Source organism: Staurois parvus, unplaced genomic scaffold (genome assembly GCF_062004578.1).
Source record: "Staurois parvus isolate SC_StPar_1 unplaced genomic scaffold, SC_StPar_1.0 ptg000086l, whole genome shotgun sequence".
Taxonomy (NCBI): Eukaryota; Metazoa; Chordata; class Amphibia; order Anura; family Ranidae; genus Staurois; species Staurois parvus.
In genome coordinates, this window is record NW_028317882.1 from 5,627,296 (window position 1) to 5,648,602 (window position 21,307).

Genomic DNA, 21,307 nt, shown 5'->3' on the forward strand with positions numbered 1-21,307 from the left:
TTCCATTGGGGATAAAGGTTTTACATACAGTAAATAAATAAAAGCTGGTCATTTTAACCGTCTCTCGCCCGCCATATAAGGAAATGATTGGCGCAAGGCGGCTCTCTCATTCTGGGAGGACATCGTATGACATCCTCCCACTCTAACCGGGCGTGCAACGCGACGATCGGTGGTGCGCTGTGTCCCTGGGATATAGCAGATCACCGATCAATGGAAAGAGCCAATGACTTCTGCTCTGTCATGTGATCAGCTGTGTCCAATCACAGCTGATCGCATGTAAATAAGGAAATTTCGGTTGTCGGCATTTCTCTCCTCACGCGCTGACAGCGCGTGAGGAGAGCCGGTAATCGGCATTCCTCAAAGGGGACATCTACACTGATCATCAGGGCACTAATGATCAGTGTAGCCCCATCAGTGCCACCTGTCAGTGCCCTTCTATGCCACCACCTGTTTTTGCCCATCAATGCCACCTGTCAGTGCCCATCAGTGCACATCAATGCCACATATCAGTGCCTACCAGTATACATCAATGCCACATATCATTGCCCATCTGAGCTGCCTTTCAGTGCTGCCTGTCAGTGCCGCCAATCAGTGCGAGTCAGTGCCGCCTGTCAGTGCCATATATAAGTACTGCCTTTCAGTGCCCATCAGTGATGTCTGTGAATTCCCACCAGTGATGCCTGTCAATGCCCATCAGTGCCTCCTCATCAGTGCCCATCAGTGCAGCCTCATTAGAGCACATCAGGGAAGGAGAAAAATTACTCATCTACAAAATTTTATAACAGAAACTAAGAAAAAAACCAAAAAAACTTTTTTTTCAAATTTTTCTGTTGTTTTTGGTTTGTTTAGCAAAAAATCAAAAACCCAGAGGTGATTAAATACCAACAAAAGAAAGCTCTATCTGTCTCAAAAAAATTATAAAAATTTCATGTGGGTATAGTGTTGCATGACTGTGCAATTGTCATTCAAAGTGCAACAGCGCTGAAAGCTGAAAATTGGCCTGGGCAGGAAGGGGGTGAAAGTGCCCGGTAGGCTAGTGGTTAAAGGGGTAACTTGTTGCTCTATACGGTTATTGGTAAACGTTGATCTGAAGATTTGCAGCCTGCTTTTGTGAACAATTGCTTGGAATGTGACAGTGCATAGCTAAATACTTTGTTCTAGATCCTATGGAAAGTGTATGATTTGCCCATGCATATTGAAGCAGAAGGATTTTTATTGCGATAGAGACATAATATAGGGTCAATGTATAAAACATATGTTTTGCGAATGCGACAAACATCCACACAGTCAGGATGAAAATTGCTGTACTTCCTCTATTATGTATGGTTCCTATATCATCATCACCATCATCTCCATTTCATGGCCACAAAATGCTTTTGTTTCCTGAGGAATTTCTGGGAGGGGGAAAAGGCATTTTGGCCACTAGGTAGTGCTGACGATATAGGAACTACACATATTAGAGATACTACAGCAATTTTGTCTGGATGTTTGCCATATAGGCACAGCAAACATTTTATACATAAACTCATAGATCTTTTTTCAGCATACACGTCTTGCACTCATCCTTGCAAGATGCTTTTGCATGTACACTGAGCTACACATGCAAAATAGAGAGCTGGGCAGGTAGTTTTTCTCTTCCTTTAGCCCTGCTGCGGGCAAGCAGCAGGCTCACCTGTCAGGTGAAGCAGTCGGCGGCAGCGCTGCCGCCGATTGCTTTCACACAGTGCCAGTCTCTCCGCACCCCTGATGTGAGGTTTCTCAGGCTCCCCTTGCCTATCTGTGGGCCCGGCTCGCCATCGGCTAGAGAGGAGGGAGAAGAGCAAACAAGTCCACTCCCCTCCCCTTCTTGTGCTGACCCGAAAGATATGTTACGATGTCACTTCCAGGTCCCCGTTGAGAGATTGTAATACAATCCCCAGGAATGAATGTAATTTGGTGCAGATGTGCATCACATTACATTCAGTGGAGCAGAGGGGAGCCATGCAGGGTCTTTTAGACCTTGGATGTCTCAAAGAGAACCTGTCACCAAAAATCATCACATAGGGGACTTTGTGATGGAAAATTTTTTTTTTTTATTGTAAAAAATGAAAGTTACACCCAAGCACATACCATCCCCCCAGAAAAAAGGCCCCCATCCCCACATATACACACGTACAAATGTAAACACACCCGCTGGGGTGCCTATGCATGAAACCGTTGATTGCAATACACATGTTGCATATCACCGCGCACGCTGGGATAAGAGCAATAATTCTAGCACCAGACCTCCTCCGTAACACTAAGCTGGTGACATATTATTATTATTATACAGGATTTATATTGCGACAACAGTTTGCTCAGTGCTTTACAATATAATGGGAGACAATACAGTTCAATACAAGAGGGAAAGGAGGGCCCTGCTCCTTGGAGCTTACAATCTAGGAGACTTATAAGGAGCTTTAAATGTGTCGTCTATAGAAAATATAGGGTACTGAAGTTCGCCTCCATTTCACGAGCGCGCACAAATTTAAGGTTTGACAAGTTGGTTATCTATTTACTTGGTGCAACCTCATCTTTTATATTTTACAAAAAAAATAGGGGAATGTATTGCTTTTTTTTGTGCCGTAAAATTAACTTACTTGTACTTCTTACAAAAATTTTGCGGTAATATCATGTGATGTAAAAAATTGGAACTACCACTGTTTTATTCTCTAGGATCTCTGCTTTCAGAAAATATATCCTGTTTTGGGGTTTTATGTAATCTTCAGGCCTAAAATGATTTTTTTAAACGTGTGCAAAAAATGCAAATATGTCTCTGGCAGCGAAAGGGATAAATTATAAGCCCCGACCCTCCCTTTCCTAAGGAGCACCCAATCGGTGCTCATTACACTGCAAGGTCTCTCCTCCCTGCTAGTTCCCGGTTGCAGTGCTGGAGAGAGGCAGGGAGGGTTGGAGGAGATAAACAGCGCAATGTTAAACATATTACACGTGTAAGTCGCTATAAAGCCTCTTTTGTTTTTAAATACCCAACATTCCTAAAATCACCTCCGATTTAAATATGGGTTTGGTAAAAAAAAAAAAATGTTATCAGGATTAGTCCCTGGACAAGTAGTTTTTTTCAAAAATTTCCACACCCCTGCTAAACGGTAGCCTACAGCCTGCAGGCCAGGAAGAAATGGCCTGTAAGCTTGCCAGTTGGGACTGGATCGTATGAGCATAATCTCCAGGGTACAATGAGCCAGGTGAACTTGCTGTCAGGGTGCTTTTTGGGTTGGGGACAGTGATCCAATGAAGGGCCCATTTGCCATTAGTTCCTTTGATGGTGGAGTAAGTGGAAATTTTCCCTTAGTATTCCTTTTGTTTTTCCCGCAGAGGAGTTCCGCTGACAGACATTTGAGGGGCAACCTAGGCTTAGCTTACACTTAGCACTACACCACAGTAGCAGTGTTTCAATGAGATGGATCAGCATGTGCATGATGATGTCACTTTGTGTGACTGCGCATGCTCAAACACCAGTTTCCGGCTTCCTAGAAGCAGCTACATATAATCGAAGAGCCTGTGATTGCACTTCTGAACATTACAGCTGCAGAGGTTTTACTGCTCTCAGCCTCATCCCCTGCACAGCTGCAGCAGCCTACAGCACAGTCAGTGCCAGGGCACAGCAAGTATTGGCACTCTTATCTGTATTGGCGTGTCTTGCCACTTAGGTGTTCCGACTTGGGCCAACACTCCTCTCAGCTGGGAGGCCACTCCTCTATAGGGTATTATAAGTCAATGAACCCTCAGCAAGCAGTGGACTTGCACAGGTAAAGAGGTGGGGAAAGGAAAAATGGGTGGGCTCCCAAATCCCTTCTATCAGGTAGGGAGAACCCCCTGCAAAGTTCTCCCTCTAATAGCTCCTCTAAGGGTCAGATTAGCTCTGAATACTGTCCATTATCTGGTTCTCGCTGGTTTGGAATGCCTGGGACTCTGGGCGTGGGCACTCTCTTCTCCTTTTGCAGGAGGATGAGGCATCAGAGGATCCTCAGAAAGAGGAGGAAGATGTTGATCGGGTATCCTCTGTAGATGAATCTATCAGGAATCTCAAGGTCTGGGGCTGTTTCGAACACAGACTGTCACAATGGATTTCCTGGTGGATGTGGTGCACACTAAATTTATGTTACCATGTTATCTGGCCTCTGTACTGTAAAAGTTACCTGGTTTGAGTCCTGGTAGCCGCCAAAACATCCCAAATCCTTCTCAGTACACCCTCACTTGCAGGAAGTGATGTATGGTGATTTGGCTAACCTGGAGAGACAGAGGAAGCTATTTACTCAGCAATACCCAATTGAGGAGGCAATCTTCAAGAAGCCAGGTTCCTCTGGTTGTTCTCCTGGTCATATCCTACTTGAATTAGGCTCTGATGGTCCCGGTGGATGAGGTCCCAGTCTCTAAAGATGCCACACATAAAAAGTTGTTTGAAGATTTCTTTAAGTTGTCCTTTCCTCTGGTAGGCGTGGCTGTGCAGCCTGCTGTGACTACAATAGAGGTTTGCCAAGCATTCAATGCGTATTCTTCGTTCCAGAGAATTGGATCCAGGGGATCCTGCCAAATGGCAGTTCATGGAATATTTTTCTAGAGCATTCAATTTCTCAGTAAATGCCTTGGAAAGTTCCATAAAGTAGCTTTCTTGGTTGCGCACCATGTCTGTCCACATCAGCAGGATCGTCTGTCTCAAATATCTGTCAGCGGAACTCCTCCGCAGGAAGAACATTAAGGGGATTTTCTTTGAGGGCAAATACTTGTTTGGACCATCCTTGGATGCCTGTGTGGCAAAACATGCTCTTAACCCTAAGGAAGGTCAAGGTGACTGGTCAAAAACCTGTGATACCTTCGGAATCCAAGAAGAGTTAATTTCGCAAGCAGCAAGTCTAGGGTGGAGTTTCGCAGCTTTCCTCCTCCACACTTGGGGTATATTTGGAGCAAAAAAGAGGTTTTCTTGCAGCTCTGGAAAGGTTGATGTCCCAGGGGGTCATTGCACCTGTACCAGAGGGGGAGAGGTCTTATGTCTTCTATTCCAACCTTTTTATAGTTTCTATGTCAATCAAAGATGCCTAGCCTGTTGGACCTCAAAAAGTCTCAACAAATTCCTGAACGTACTAAATTCAGGAATAGACCCAGTTGGTGGTATGTTTACCTCATCAGAGGGGATTTCCTGGTATCAGTGGATATCAAGGTTGCCTATATACACATTCTGATTTTCCAGCTTCGCCAAGGGTTTTTCTGATTCACAGTGGGTGACTGCCACGGTCTGTTTTCAGTGTTGCCTTTCAGCCTATAAACAGCTTCCTATAATGTTTATTATGTTGACGTCTCTTGGCTTGGGGTTGTTGGACACCTGAATATTCTCATCGCAGGGTACCTAGATGACCTGCTTCTCAGGGAGCAATTGTCTCAGAAGCTGTCATCAAATGTCCAGTAGATGGTACAGGGCCTGGAAAGGTTCCGTTAATGCTTAACATTCAGAAGTCGACCTTGTTTTTCGACACATCTGGAGTATTTAGGCTTGGTTGTCAACACAGCAATTTTGACTTGTATAAAGGTGCTGGGAAACATGGTAACCATCTTTGGTTCTGTCCCCTATTCCCACTTTCACTCCAGTGTTCTTCAACTCAGTGATGGGCCGAACACCCCTGTGTTCGGTTTGCGGTCGCATGCTTGAACCTAATGAACGTTTAACCGCTAATTTCGAACTCAACGCAAGTCTATGGGACTCGAACTTGTAAATTCAAAAGTGCCCGTTTTGAAGGCTTATGCAAGTTATTGGCCATAAAAGGGGTATAGGGACTCGGGTATTGCCCTGAGGAACATGAATCAGTGAAAAAAAAAAATTCAAAAAGGACAGCTTTTAAAGGGGCAGTCATTTATCATTGCTTAAAGTAAAAAAAAAAAAAAGTAAATGAAAAATTCCTTTAACTATCATGCCTGGGGGTCCCCTTAAACTACCTGCAAAGTTGCACATCTGTACAATGTATAGAACCTGCTGCAGCAAGGCTGACAAAAAAAAAAACAGCATGGGTTGCCCCCCTAATGCATTACCCTTTAGGTCTGGTAGGAAGTTTAGGAGGGACCCCACAGTAAGAACTTTAAAAAAAAAAGTGCATGGGGCTCAGGCCTGGTAGGACGGGGAACCCCACCCCCCAAAAATGGGGGGGGGGGGTGCGTAGGGTTTCCCCTAAAAGCCATACCAGACTCTTTAAGTCTGGTAAGAATTTTAAGGGCAACCCCACCCCCCAAAAATGAGGGGGGTCCCCCCTAAATTCCTACCAGACCCTTGATCCAAGCACAGGCCTGGCAGGGCAGGAAAGGAGGAGACAATTGAGCGTCCCCCCCCCCCCCCCCCCCGCCATGGCTTAGAATGACACATGCCCTGGGGATGATGTCCCCATGCCGATGGGGACAAGGCCTCTTCCCCACAACCCTGGCCCAGTGGTTGGGGGGGTCTGCAGGCAGGGGGCCTCATTAGCATCGGGGAACCCCTTTAACCACTTCAATAGCGGGCACTTTTACCCCCTTCCTGTCCAGGCCAATTTTCAGGTTTCAGCGCTCACACTTTGAATGACAATTGCGCGGTCATGCAACACTGTACCCAAACTAAAATTTTATCATTTTGTTCACACAATTAGAGCTTTCTTTTGGTGGTATTTAATCATCGCTGGGATTTTTATTTTTCGCTAAAGTAACAAAAAAAGACAGAAAATTTTGGGGGAAAAAGCCCAAGTTTTTCTTTGTTTCTGTTATAAAAGTTTGCAAATAAATAATTGTTCTTCATAAATTTAGGCCAAGATGTATTCTGCTACATTTCCTTGGTGAAAATAACCCAAATCAGTATTTATTATTTAGTCTGTAGGAAAGTTATAGAGTTCACAAATTATGGGATATATCTGAAAATTGATCAATCCTGAAGTACTGACATCTAATTTCTTGAGGCCCAAAAATGTCAGAACAGTACAGATATCCCCCAAATGACCCCTTTTTGCAAAGTAGACAGTCCGACGTATTTCATAAGAGGCATGGCGAGGTTTTTGAAATTGTAATTTTTTTGTCATAATTTTTTGGAAAATTAAGAGATTAAAAAAATTATTTTCACTATCATTTTTTCACATACTGTCACTAATGCAGTACAGCATCATCATATAACTGGTGTGCTGTGATCAGGAACACTGACTGGTGAACGTATGAAAAAAAAATTTTTTTTCTTTTTTTTTAAGATTTTTTTTTTCATATTACACTATGACCAAAGTAGTATAATGTTACCATAGTAACATTGTACTACTTTGGGGAAGTGATCAGTATTTGTTTTTTTTTTATACAATTTGATTGCTTATAGCAAAGAATTTCTTTGCTATAAGCAAGCATTTAACTGAATGAAATCGATTCATTCAGGTTTTTTTTGTTGTGATTAGCTGTGATTGGCCACGGCTAATCACATGACACAGATGGGCTATGATTGGCCCAGCCTGTGACCATTCACAGCTAGACACATTTGTATACAATGGATGGCATGAAAGGAAGCCATCCATTGTATACAACTGCCATGTGACCTGCTGTGATTGGTTACAGCAGGTCACATGTTACTGGCAACAGGGCAGTTATACAGATCTGTCATCAGCCGTGTCAGATCTCGCACAGTGCGGCCCTGAGGGCACGCGCAAGGCGCGATCTGGGAAGAACGTCATATGACGCCCTACCGGAGGGACGAGGTGTTCGCCCGGCTGTCATTTGACTATAGGTTGGGCGGCAAGTGGTTAAATAAGGGGGCACTGTGATGCTGCCAATGACCCCCCTTTGTGCATGAGTAAGGGTTAAGTTTAGGAAAAAATAGATGTAAGACTTTTGAAAGGTTCCTTTAATTGAAAAAAAAAAAACCCCCACAGTTTTTAACAAGTCCTTTAATTAAAAAAAAAAAATGGTTCCATCATTGTAATCCATTTGCAATCATGGCGTCCAGCGTTATCACGATGACACCGACTCATTGAAATAAAACCCCATGCCCACTGAGCACTCGCCACAATCTGACAAGTCTGGAATTTGCAGGCTACATGTAAGCAATTGGGCGGAGCTAGCAGAGCAGTTGTGCTGTGATTGGCTATAGTCAGGTGCATTGCTTTGGCCGATCATGGCTCTCGCAGTGCATTGTGTGGCGCTCGGCGGGCGAACACACAAATGGCCGATGTTCGAGTCGAACTTACATTCGACTTGAACATGAAGCCTATCCCTACCTGTCATTATAGGATTAGGAATCCTTGGACCTGCCCCTACTCACAAGACCAGGTCAGCTGTGGAATGGTGAATATGTGCAGAGATGTTGGATACAGGAAAATCCTTCATTCTGATTAGTGTCTTAGTGATCGATGTCAGCCTGTTGAACTGGGGAGGTGTTTCAGAGAACCTCTTAGTTTGGGCAATGTGGTTGTCAAGGAGTGCAATTTGCCAGTCAACATCCTGGAACTTTAGGCGATTCAGTTGACTTTCCTACACTGGTCTGCCTACCTTCGGGTCTCCCTGTCATGGTGCACTCAGACAGTGACATGGCTGTGGCATGCATCAACCATCAAGGAAGGACAAGAAGTCACGCTGCTCAGGAAGAAACAGACTTGCTCCTTTCTTGGGAAAAATACATTCCAGTCCTCTGTGCCTCAGAAAAATGGCAGCTGGACTTTCTCAAATGTAAGCAGTTGAAGCCAGGAGAATGGGCCCTTCACCCGGAGGTGTTTGCAGAGATTTGTCGGCTGTAGGGGACGCCAAATGTGGATCTCTTGGCATCCAGATTCAATGACAAGAATAGACAGCTTTGTGTTCAGGGTTCCTCAGCTTCTTTCTTTCTTCCCCTCTGTGTTTTTCTTTGCTTTCTACAAAACTGGGTTAACATAATTAAAATAGTCAAAAAGTGCCCTGTTCCCATGTCGTGTGATATGCTCCCAGTAAAGGATTTTATTTTCACAGTAGATCTACAAACTAAGAGATATATTCTGTTACATGCTAACATGATGACCAGTCGCTTCATGTGTACTGCATCTGTCACCATAATTGTGCTAGTTTTTAACATGAATTGAAAGTTTACTGATCTTTTTTTAAGTACAATTAAATATTGCTGATCTTTTTTAAGTTAGACTTTTGATTGACTTTGGATTTTTAAAATTCATTTTTATATATTTTAGCTACTGTGACTGCTTTGCTAATGGAGAGTTTTGCAACAACTGCAACTGTACAAATTGCTACAATAACCTAGAACATGAAAACGAAAGACAAAAAGCAATCAAGGTGAGAACAATGGAATTTGTTAGTTATTTTAGACATATGGATCCTTTGGTGACGTTTTTTTTGCAACTACCTGATTTCCTCCCTATTTATATGGATTTAAAACAAAATAATCATGATTTGACTTTAAGGCAGCAGCATTGCTGATGAATATTTTGCTTGTAATGTTTTTGATTTATTGCACCCCATATGGTTTTGTAAATAGATATTTATTCCTCATGCCTTTACAGCCTCTTTCCATTTTCCAATCTTCTTCCAGGCTTGTCTAGATAGAAATCCTGAAGCTTTCAAACCAAAAATTGGTAAAGGAAAGGAAGGAGAGTCTGATAGAAGACACAGCAAAGGATGCAACTGTAAACGTTCTGGATGTTTAAAAAACTACTGTGAATGCTATGAGGTAAGATTGATTCCCCAAGTTATAGGGAGTAATCTAAGCATACAGTACTGACTTGAAGATCCAAAATATGCAAACTGTATTATTGCAATGTGTGGGTTACCTTCTACTGGGACGTGATCAGTAAATTAATAGTCCTGAGTAAACTACCGTTAGGATTAAAATTAAATGTAGTGGGATATCATGAGCCAAAAAACAAAAATATCACCTATTCTTCATATTAAATCCATGGGGATACCATCCTTATATGTAGGGTCTTACTCCCTCTACCCCCACGAAATAGCGAGGCAAAAACCGCCAAAACTGTCAATGACGTAATGCCCCAACAGGTTCAAAAGGATAGGGGCTTAATGCAGTAAATTAAATATAATCCCCCTTATATTATCCATGCTTTGCAGTCAATTAATTCAAACCAAAAGTGGTGTTTTTTGCCTTGCTGGTTTAAGATGGAGTAAGATCCTACTAATTCAGAAGAATGAGACACGAACAAGCCCACAATTTAAGCGCTAATTCTGGAGAAGCGAAGTAATGTCACAAAATGCATTGATATAGAGCAATGTTGAAAAGGCTTTGGTATTAAGAACCATTGTAATGTAAATCAGGGCTCAAAACTTCAAGTCCTGAGCTACTAGGCAGGACTTAAGAGTTACTCGCCACCAGTTTCCCTACCCAACCCCTAACCTTTCCCGCCCCTAAACACGCCTTCATAAATGATCTCATGAAATGACACTGTTAAATGTTTTATGCAGAATAAAGGAAGGGAAGGAAGAAAGGAAATGGAAGGAAGGGAGGGGTGAAAGGAAGAATGGGAGGGAGGGGTGGAAAGAAGGGAGGGAGGAGTGGAAGGAAGGAAAGATGGGAAGAGTGGAAGGAAGGGAAGATGGGAGGAGTGAAAGGAAGGGAAGGGTGGCTGGAAGGAAGGAACGAGGTAAGGGAAGGGTGGAAGGAAGGATCGGAGGGAAGGGCAGGGTGGGTGGAGGGAGGGGTGGATGAAAGGAAGGGAGGGATGGGTGACAGGAAGGAAAGTGTTGGTGGAAGGGAGGTCGGACTGACATGTCCCGTTTCCCGCCCACACTCCCTGCAGCTTCAGAGGATGTGTGGGTGGGAAACTGAACACAGAGCAGCCAACAGCTGTGATGCTTCTGAATAAGCATGTCTGTCCCACAGGGGGGGAGGCAGAGCAGATCCAACCTCTCTCTCCTTCAATGAGGCAGCTGAAAGCCGCAGGAGAGAGAGAAGGAGAAAGGGCTTCCAGCTGCTTCATTGAAAGTCATACAGGAGATCACTGCTTGTCACCGCCGCCCCTCCCACACACCCCTGGTCCCGGTGCTGCTCACCCCCACCTTACCCACCTTATTTCCACTCGCCCAATGCGAGCGTGCGAGAAAATTTTCGAGGGCTGATGTATATTACATATTAAGTGATGTCCATGTCATTTAATTGTTTTAATTGTCTATATTTTTAACATATGTATATATAATTTCTTTTTTTTTGTTGTTGTATATGTAGTTGTTGTTCACTATATGGATTGGTGATATCCCTGGGGAGACACAATAAAGTCCCCGGTTTGCTTCATACTCCTCTTTTCAGGAATAGGTCTTTATTCAAGTTTAAACTGCCATTACCTTTAGGTAAAATGCAGGTTTTGCTTTTACTTTTGTTTTGCGTTTTGCAGTAATATACTAATAAATTGTTATTACAGGAACCCTAGAAGCCATTTGCTGTCTGGGGCATTTTTTTTACATTTTCACATTCGTGTTAAAAACAGAATTTTTTGCTAGACAATTACCTAGATCCCCCTAATATATGTTTCCTGAAAGCAGAGGCCCTAGAAGTGAAATGGTGACTGTTGCAAATTCATGCACCTGAGAAATAAAGTCAAACTACGGTACATAGGATTTTTCAAAGGCAACACTTTAGAAGCCTTTACAGATTATCAGTATAGAGTTGATTTTGATTGAGAGCCATTAGAACATTTGCTCTGATGTTCACGGTGCTACCTCATGCATGGTTCTTTCAGTGTTTACATACGTGTGCGGGACTTGCGTACCCGTTTGCATTTGCAGAGGTGCTTTTAATTTTTTTTTTTTTTCAACTATTTTTATTTATGTACACTTTTTTTTTCATTTATATCTTTCATTTAACTTTTAAGTAACTAGGCCCTGAGAGTTTTTACGGTGCCATTGTTAAAAAAAAACATGTATGGGTGTTATTTGCAAGAATAAACATAATGCCATAATCTAAACCTTTTCTGAGAAAAACATAATGGCTTTCGTTGCTGACCTCCTGGAAATGCTAGGTGCAATTATGTGGAACCCCTATCTTCAATGTTTTTACTTAACCGGAAAGAGTATGCAGATAAAGAAAGCCAGCGTAAAGCCAAAAGTATCATCATAATTGTTCAGGGAGTATTTAAGCCTGAGGGTCAGCATGACAACGAGGCAACGTTTATTTTTTTACTTTTTACTTCTGCATTGGCAGCCTCCATGTTTCTCTTGGGAAAGGTTTACATTAATTGTTGTTGCATTCATACTCTACATTAGCCCCAGATGTTTTACTAAAATGTGTTACTATTCAGAATTGTAGAGATAAAAAAGGATTACAATGTCCTTCTGTTTTTGGAAAGTCCTTTCACAATGCATTTATTTAAATTTTAATAGTTTGGTTTTAATGCTTCCATAACTCTATGACTGGTTTTATTGCTGTTTGCTTCCTTTCTCTCCACTCATGATGTCTGTTTATTTTTCCCACAGGCTAAAATCATGTGCTCATCAATATGTAAGTGTATAGGTTGCAAAAATTTTGAAGAGAGCCCAGAACGTAAGACACTAATGCATCTGGCAGATGCAGCAGAAGTGAGAGTGCAGCAGCAAACTGCAGCCAAAACTAAGCTCTCCTCACAGATCTCTGATTTGCTCACAAGGCCAGCACCATCGTTAACAAGTGGTGGGGGAAAGTAAGTGGTTTATTTTACCATTTATGTCTTATGAATTTAAACATTATATGTCACATAAAAATTTAAATCACAACGGTTTATAATTTCATAGCTCATGCAGTGGCATGTCTATCACATAGGTTTTTGTGAACTGTTCTAAGGGTTTTGATAACACATGCAATAGATAGATTGGAATACAATAAGTAAATACAGATACAGTGCCTACCCCTTGAAATTTTCCACATTTTGTCATGTTACAGCCAAAAACATAAATGTATTTTATTGGGATTTTATGTGATAGACCAACACAAAGTGGCACATAATTGTGAAGTGGAAGAAAAATGATAAATGTTTTTCAATTTTTTTTACAAATAAATATCTGAAAAGTGTGGTGTGCATTTGTATTCAACCTCCTTTACTCTGATACCCCCTAACTAAAATCTAGTGGAACCAATTACACACAGAGTCCATCTGTGTGTAATTTAATCTTAGTATAAATACAGCTGTTCTGTGAAGCCGTCAGAAGTTTGTTAGAGAACATTAGTGAACAAACAGCTTAATGAAGGCCAGGGAACACACCAAGCAGGTCAGGGATAAAGGTGTAGAGAAATTTAAGCAGTGAAAGGTTATAAAAAAAATATCCCAAGTTTTGAACATCTCACGGAGCACTGTTCAATTCATCATCCGAAAATGGAAAGAGTGTGGCACAACTGCAAACCTACCAAGACATGGCTGTCCACCTGACAGGCTGGGGCATAGAGAGCATTTATCAGAGAAGCAGCCAAGAGGCCCATGGTAACTGGAGGAGCTGCAGAGATCCACAGCTCATGTGAGAGAATCTGTCCACAGGACAACTGTTAGTTGTGCACGCCACAAATCTGGTCATTATGGAAGAGTGGCAAGAAGAAAGCCATTGTTAAAGAAAGCCATAAGAAGTGTTGTTTGAAGATTGGGGGAAGCCATGTGGGGGACACAGCAAACATGTGGAAGAAGGTGCTCTGGTCAGATGAGACCAAAATTTTACATTTTGGCCTAAAAGCAAAACACTATGTGTGGCAGAAGAATAACACTGCACATCACCCTGAACACACCATCCCCACCGTGAAAGATGGTGGTGGCAGCATCATGTTGTGGGGATGCTTTTCTTCAGCAGGGACAGGGCAGCCAGTCAGAGTTGATGGGAAGATGGATGGAGCCAAATACAGGGCAATCTTAGAAGAAAACCTGTTAGAGTCTGCAAAAGATTTGAGACTGGGGTGGAGGTTCACCTTCCAGCAGGACAACGACCTAAACATACAGCTAGAACTACAATGGAATGGTTTAGATCAAAGCATATTCATGTGTTAGAATGGCCCAGTCAAAGTCCAGACCTAGATCCAATTGAGAATCTGTGGCAAAACTTGAAAATTGCTGTTCACAGACGCCTGCCATCCAGGGTGACAGAGCTTGAGCTATTTTGCAAAGAAGAATTGGCAAAAATTTCACTCTGTAGATGTGCAAAGCTGGCAGAGACATCCCCAAAAGACTTGCAGCTGTAATTGCAGCAAAAAATGGTTCTACAAAAGTATTGACTCGGGGGACTGAATACAAATGCACGCCACACTTTTCAGATATTTATTTGTAAAAAGAAAAAAATCTGTGAACCATTTATCATTTTTCTTCCACTTCACAATTGTGTGCCATTTTGTGTTGGTCTATCACAGAAAATCCCAATAAACTACATTTACGTTTTTGGTTGTATTATGACAAAATGTGGAAAATACAAGGATTTGAATACTTTATCAAGACACTGTGCAAGGCGAACACTGGTTTTGGGGTTAGTCATTTAATCTGGCTTCACAACCCTGCATTACACGAACAGCATGCACAGTAACTCACGTTATTCTCTGCCTTGCCATTCTGAATTGCATCGCAACTCACAAATACAGAAGGGCTCACACACCTGCCTAGGATTGTGGCTGCAGTACATGACACACTCTTGTGACACTCCATGAATGGTAGAATTTGTTTGGAACTCATTGCAAGGGATAATATTATTTGATGATATTTGCAACTCATGAAATGGGACTATTTATATGTATAGAAATATTTATCGCATGTATGAATTTGCACCATATTATGTTATTTATGAGTCAAGATGTCTAATGATTATTATTATTATACAGTATTTATATAGCGCCAAAAGGTTTGCTCAGCACTGTACATTATAGGGGGGACAGTACATGAGACAATACAGTAACAAAACAGTACACAAGGGGTTCGAGGGCCCTGCTCTTTTGAGCTTACAATCTAGGAGGGAGGGGATAGTGGTACAGGAGGAAGTGGCTGTGGGGGATGGAGTAGTAGGAGGAGTGGAGGAGATCAGCTGTTAGGTGAGAGTAGGGTAGGCTTCCCTGAAGAGATGGGTTTTCAGGGTGCGCCTAAAGATGAGGAGGGCAGATGACAGTCTGATGGATTGGGGTAGTGAGTTCCAGAGGATGGGGGAAGTCCTGGAGAAGTCCTGAAGTCGGGTGTGGGAGGAGCAGACCAGGGAGCTAGAAAGTAGGAGGTCTAGTAAGGAGCGAAGAGTACGGGTTGGGTGGTATTTGGATATCAGGTCGGTGAGGTAGTTTGGGGCAGCGTTATGAATGGCTTTGTATGTCAATGTTAGTAGTTTGAATTTAATGCATTGGGCAATCGGAAGCCAGTGGAGGGAATGACAGAGGGTGGTGGCAGAAGCAGAGCGGTTGGTAAGGTGGATGAGTCTGGCCGCTGAGTTCAGGATAGACTGAAGCGGGGATAGCCTGTGTTGGGGTAGGCCGGTGAGAAGGGAGTTGCAGTAGTCCACACTTGAGATAATAAGGGAGTGAACGAGTTGTTTAGTAGTGTCTGGGGTTAGGAACGTACGTATTTTGGAGATGTTGCGGAGGTGGAGCCTGCATGAGTTTGCCAGCGATTGGACATGGGGTTGGAAGGACAGGTTTGAGTCTTGAGTGACACCTAGGACTTTGGCTTGCGGGGTGGGACTGATGCTGGCGTTGTTGGTCGTGATGGAGAGGATGGGGGGGGCAGACAGGGGGGAAAATTAGGAGCTCGGTTTTGGAAAGGTTCAATTTGAGGAAATGGAGCAACATCCAGTCTGATATGTCGTTCAGTAGGTGAGTGATACGGGCGGAGACTGAAGGGGTGAGGTGAGAGGTGGAGAGGTAAATTTGCGTGTCATCGGCGTAGAGGTGATAGTTGAAGCCGTGGGAGTGTATCAGTTTGCCGAGGGAGGAGGTGTAGATGGAGAAGAGAAGGGGCCCGAGGACAGAGCCTTGGGGGACCCGGGAGAGAGGGAGAGGTGGTAGCATTATAGGTAACACTGATGGAGCGTTGGGATAGATAGGAGGAGAGCCAGGAGAGAGCGGAGTCTCTGATGCCAAGGGAGTGTAGTTTATTAAGGAGGAAGGGGTGGTCAACTGTGTCGAAGGCCGCAGAGAGGTCGAGGAGTAGGAGGACTGAGTAGTGGCCATTAGCTTTGGCGGTTAGCAGGTCATTAATGATTTTGAGTAGGGCGATTTCAGTGAAGTGTAGGGGACGGAAGCCAGACTGTAGTGGATCGAGGAGTTTTTTGTCAGTGAGGTGGGAGTTTAGGCGATTGTAGACTTAAGCGCTCAAGGATCTTGGATGTAAATGGCAGCAGGGAGATAGGTCTAAGATTGTTCAGGTCGGTGGGGTCCAGGGAGGGTTTTTTGAGTATGGGGGTGATGTGCGCGTGCTTTAGGGGGGAGGGGAATGCGCCAGTAGAGAGGGAGAGATTGAAGATGTGGGTGAGGGAGCGTAGGATGGAGGAGGAGGGTGACCGGAGGAGTTGTGTGGGGACAGGGTCAAGGGGGCAAGTGGTGAGGCGGGCTTCTGAGAACACCTTAATGACCTCCTCAGTGGTAGCGAGGCTGAGGGAACGGAGTGTTGGGGAGGTTATAGTGTGAGGGATGCTAAGCGTGGTTGGGGGCAGGGCGGTTGCAAGGTCAGAGGAGGGGAGAGTTGAGGGGGTTATCGTGGGAGGGAGGCTAGGTGGGGAGGTAGATTGAGCATTGGCGATGTCTTTACGGATTGCGTCGATCTTGTTTTGGAAATGATTGGCAATCTCGTGGGCGGTGAGTGAGGTACTGGGTGGAGGTGGGGGGGGGGAGAGAGTAGGGAGTGGAAAGTGGAGAAGAGCCAGCGAGGACAGGTGGAGAGGGTGTTGATGAGGGTTACGAAGTAGGCTTGTTTGGCGGTGTGGAGGGAGGAGGTGTAGGTGAGGAAGGTGGATTTGTAGAGGGAGAACGCTCGAGAGGATCTGGTTTTGCGGCATAATCGCTCCAGCGTGCGACTGCGTCGTTTAAGATTTTTAGTGTGGTCGTTCTGCCAGGGTTGAAGCGGTTGGGGTCTAATGCTGCGTGTGGTTAGGGGTCCTAAGGAGTCTAAGGCAGCTGACAGCGAGTCGTTATACGCAGTAGTGGCCAGGTCAGGGCATGACAGTGGAAGGATACTGTCGTACAGACGGTCAGCTGCAGAGTGGAGAGGGGCCGGGTTCAGGTTGCGGAGGTTACGGCTGGTGATGGTTTGACGTTTGGGGGGGAGGTGTTAGAGGATGGGTAAGACGGAGAACATAATGAGGTTGTGGTCAGAGAGAGGGAAAGGGGTGTTTTGAGGTTGTGGAGGGTGCAGAGGTGAGAGAAAACGAGGTCCAGGGTGTTCCTGTCGGTGTGGGTGGAGGACTGTGTGCACTGTGTGAGTGCAAAAGAAGAGCTTAAGTGGAGGAGTTGGGATGTAGCTGGGCTGTTGACGTTGATAGGGATATTGAAGTCACCAAGGATGATGGTGGGTAGTTCAGAGGAGAGGAAGAAGGGTAGCCAGGCGGAAAAGTCGTTTAGGAAGCGGGGTACGGGTCCAGGAGGCCGATAGATTACTGTAATCCTCAGAGGGGTGGGAGAGAAGAGCCGGATGCAGTGGGCCTCGAAGGAGGAGAAGGCCGACCCCACCACCTCTATGACCACTTGGTCTGGGTGAATGGGACCAGACGAGACCTCCATAGGAGAGTGCCGCAGGGGAGGTGGAGTCAGTGGCTTGGATCCAGGTTTCCGTGACCGCTAGGAGGTTGAGGGAGTGGGAGATAAAGAGTTTATGGATGGCGGTGAGCTTGTTGCATTGTTGCTTGTTGCGGGCATTCAGGAGTGCAACCGAGAGTGGAGGGGTGGATGCGGGGAGGAGGGGGACAGGTATAAGGTTGAGGGGGTTGTGGCGGTTTGAGGAAGTAGGAGGGTGCCTAGTGAGGTGGGGAGGGGCCAGGGTTTAGGGAGATGTCCCCGGCGGTTAGGAGAAGAAGAAGGGTGAGAAAGGTGGCATGGGAGTGGGAAGGGCGTGTGGGTCTATTAGTGGTGGCGTGTGGGTCGGTGGGAGAGTGGAGTATCAGGAGGAGGTGGTGAGAGCCGTAGTGGGGAGATGGAAGTAGTGAGGGTGCGATGTATAGTTGTTTTGGGGGAGTAGGGGGGTAGAGGGAGGAGATTTTGGGAATGGAGTACGAAGAGGAGGAGTGCATGTGGCATATTAGGAGGGTGAGCGGAGTGCTGGTCAATTGAGGGAAGTGAAAGGTTTCACATTGATGCGGAGAGTCTAACGCACAGTGGCAGAGGTTGAGTCGGGTCTCGTAGGCCAGGTTCATCTGTGGGAGGAGAGGGATAGTGGTGGGCAGCTGGGTCAACTGCTGGCTAGTCGTGGCGGTCTGTGGGTGCTGTAGGCCGGCGTCTGTAGGTGCTGTAAGGCAAGGCGTCTGGAGGTGCTGTAGGGCACGGCATCTGTAGGTGCTGTGGGCCGGTGTCTGTAGGTGCTGTAAGGCAAGGCGTCTGGAGGTGCTGTAGGGCACGGCGTCTGGAGGTGCTGTAGGGCAAGGCGTCTGTAGGTGCTGTAGGGCCTGGCGTCTGTAGTTGCTATAGGCTAGGCGTCGGTAGGTGTTGTAGGGCCCGGCGTCCATGGGTGTTGTGGGCCAGCGCCTGTGGGTGCTGTAGGGTACGGCGTCTGTAGGTGTTGTAGGGCCCTGTGTCTGTGGGTGTTGTAGGCCGCGTGGCAGGCTCACCTCCACCGGATTGGATGGGGCTGTGCGGTGGCAACATTTGGGTGGCAGCGCTGCCGCCCGAATACTTCCACACAGTGCCATCCTCTCTGCCCCCCCGCCCTCCCATGTGAAGGTCCCCCTGCCCACTTTCTCCCAGGCTCTGCTTACCCATCTGTGGGCCCAGGACCAGCTCACCGCGAGTGACTAGAGGGGAGGGAGCAGACTACCCTCCCCTTCTTGTCCTGACCCGGAAGTGACATTATGATGTCGCTCCCGGGTCCCCCTTGAGGCCCGGGAAAGATGTGCACTGCATTGCATTCACGGAAGACATCCAGGGTCTTTTAGAACTTGGATGTTTCAATAAAGAGAACCTGTCACCAAAAAATCCTCACATAGGGAACATTGTCCCCTATGTGATGGGAAAAAAGAATTAAGTAAAAAAAGAAAGTAATTTTTTTAATTGTAAAAAAACTGAAGATACACCCAAGCACATAACATTCCCCTGCCCCCCCTACATATAACCATGTGCAAACATAAAAGCGCGTGCTGGGGCGCCTATGCATGAAAACATTGATTGCGATACTCATGTTACCTATTGCCCATACGCCAGAATGAGAGCAATAATTCTAGCAGCTGACCTCCTCCGTAACACTATACTGATGACCTAGAAGGGGCTTTAAAAGCGTCACCTATAGAAAATATAGGGTTCTGAAGTTCGTCGCCATTTCACGAGTGCGCACAAATTTAAGGTTTTATAAGTTGGATGTCTATTTACTCGCTGCAACCTCATCTTTTATATGTTACAAAAAATAGGTAATTTATTGCTTTTTTGTGCCCTGAAATTAACCAACTTATATTTTTTACTGAAATTTTGCGGTAATATCATGCAACATAAATAATTTAAACTACCACTGTTTTATTCTCTAGGGTCTCTGATTTCAGAAAATATATCATGTTTGGGGGTTTTGTGTAATATTCAGGGCTAAAATGATTTTTTAATCTTGTGCAAAAAACGCAAAAACGGCTCTGGCAGCGAAAGGGATAAAAGATCAGCCCGACAACTCCCCTTTCCTGACAAGTAGCCAATCAGTGCTCATTACACTGCAAGGTCTCTCTGCTTCCTGCTAGTCCCTGGGTGCGGTGCTGGAGAGAGGGAGGGGAGGAGGAGATAAACATTTAATATTTTTAACATTGCGTTGTTTGAGTCACCATAAAAGCCCTTTTGTTTTTAAAACATTCCTGATATCACCTCCGATTTAAATACGGTTTTGGTTACAAAAAAAAAAAATCTGGGCAAGTAGATTGGGACACCAGTTTAGTCCCTTGAAAAATTAGTTTTTTTTCAAAAATATCCACACCCCTGTTACGATTCCAGTGGAGGATGCGCCTGCCTTAAGACCCAACCAGTAAGCAGTTGTAAGCTCTTTCTAGTTCTTTTTGGTCCTGCCCTTCACCCTGTCTTGGTTGTGACCTTAATTTGTAAAACCATGTCTGACTGGGCAATATCGCTGAAAAGAGATCTCGCCACTGCTGTGGTTGATTGTTTGCTTATTGAACACATGGAGCAGATGGCTGTACTGTTACATGAGAAAGCGGTGAGACTTCTGGTTTCCAACAAATCATCAAAACTGAAATGTATGTCATGTCGGTGCTAAGCTGTAGGACCTTTCTGCAAGAAGCAATTGATCTGGGGGACAGTGTTATTTCGGATTGGCCCTTGATAATATCAAGGTTACTACTAGGAGTACCCATTTTCCTCAGTGGAAGAAACCAAAAGAAAAGACTGCAACGTCTTCTCTGTCTGACTGTTAAAAAAAAAAAAAAAATCTCTTTTGTTTCTCTATACCCTCAACTCCCCAGTGAGACCCTCTATGCTTGGCTCCCTATCTACCCGTAAGACCTGGTACTCAAAGTCTGCGAAATCCTCAAGCAACCTTCCTCTGAATGAAGGTGCTCCCTCACATTTCAAGGTAGGGGGACCTTGGTTAGTTTGTTGACCTTGGTAGATGCTTGAATAGCTTGCATCACAGACACTTGGGTGCAGGAGAAACCTTAGCTGCTCTCTTCCCCCTTCTCTGTTTCTCATAACCAACTTTCTTATTTTACTGCACAGACTATCACTACTCCATTAAACTTTCTTGGATGTTCTGAATCAAAGTTTCATTGCCCTAGTCCTTGTGGCAGAGCGGTTTTGGGGTTTTACTCAATTTTGTTCACTGTTCTCAAATCCAAAGGGGGCATTTGCCATATCTTGGCTCTGTCTTCATTCTGGTAAAAAAAAATTCCCAATCAAATCTACCAAATCTTTCATTGCCTCCCTTCACCTTTCTGGTCTCTGTGGACATCAAAAATGCTTACCCATTTTCTCATCTTTCCAGCACATCAGCAATTCCTATGGTTAGCTGTTGGACCCTTTTACTACCAGTTTGTGACACTATCCGTCAACCTCTCTCCAGCTTCTCGGGTATTTACCACAGGTCTGTCCCCAGTATTAGCTTTGCTGCACTGTCGTGTAAGATAGTTAGACAACCTCCTGTTGAGCAAATAGTCCTATTTCTGCCTGTCCTATATCAGCTTGATCCCGAGATGCACTGTATGCGTCTATTGATACAGTGTGGCTTAGCCCCACCCCCCATACCCT

General features: G+C 44.8%; 1 protein-coding gene across 1 annotated transcript in view; it reads left to right on the forward strand.

Moving 5' to 3' along the window:
* LIN54 (lin-54 DREAM MuvB core complex component) overlaps positions 1 to 21,307 on the forward strand; it is a 71,010-nt gene that overhangs the window by 41,381 nt on the left and 8,322 nt on the right. Inside the window, exons 11-13 of the mRNA XM_089669997.1 lie at positions 9,180 to 9,282; positions 9,539 to 9,676; positions 12,427 to 12,629. Of these exons, the coding sequence (XP_089526123.1) occupies positions 9,180 to 9,282; positions 9,539 to 9,676; positions 12,427 to 12,629 (444 nt within the window). The remainder of the gene's footprint in view (positions 1 to 9,179; positions 9,283 to 9,538; positions 9,677 to 12,426; positions 12,630 to 21,307) is intronic.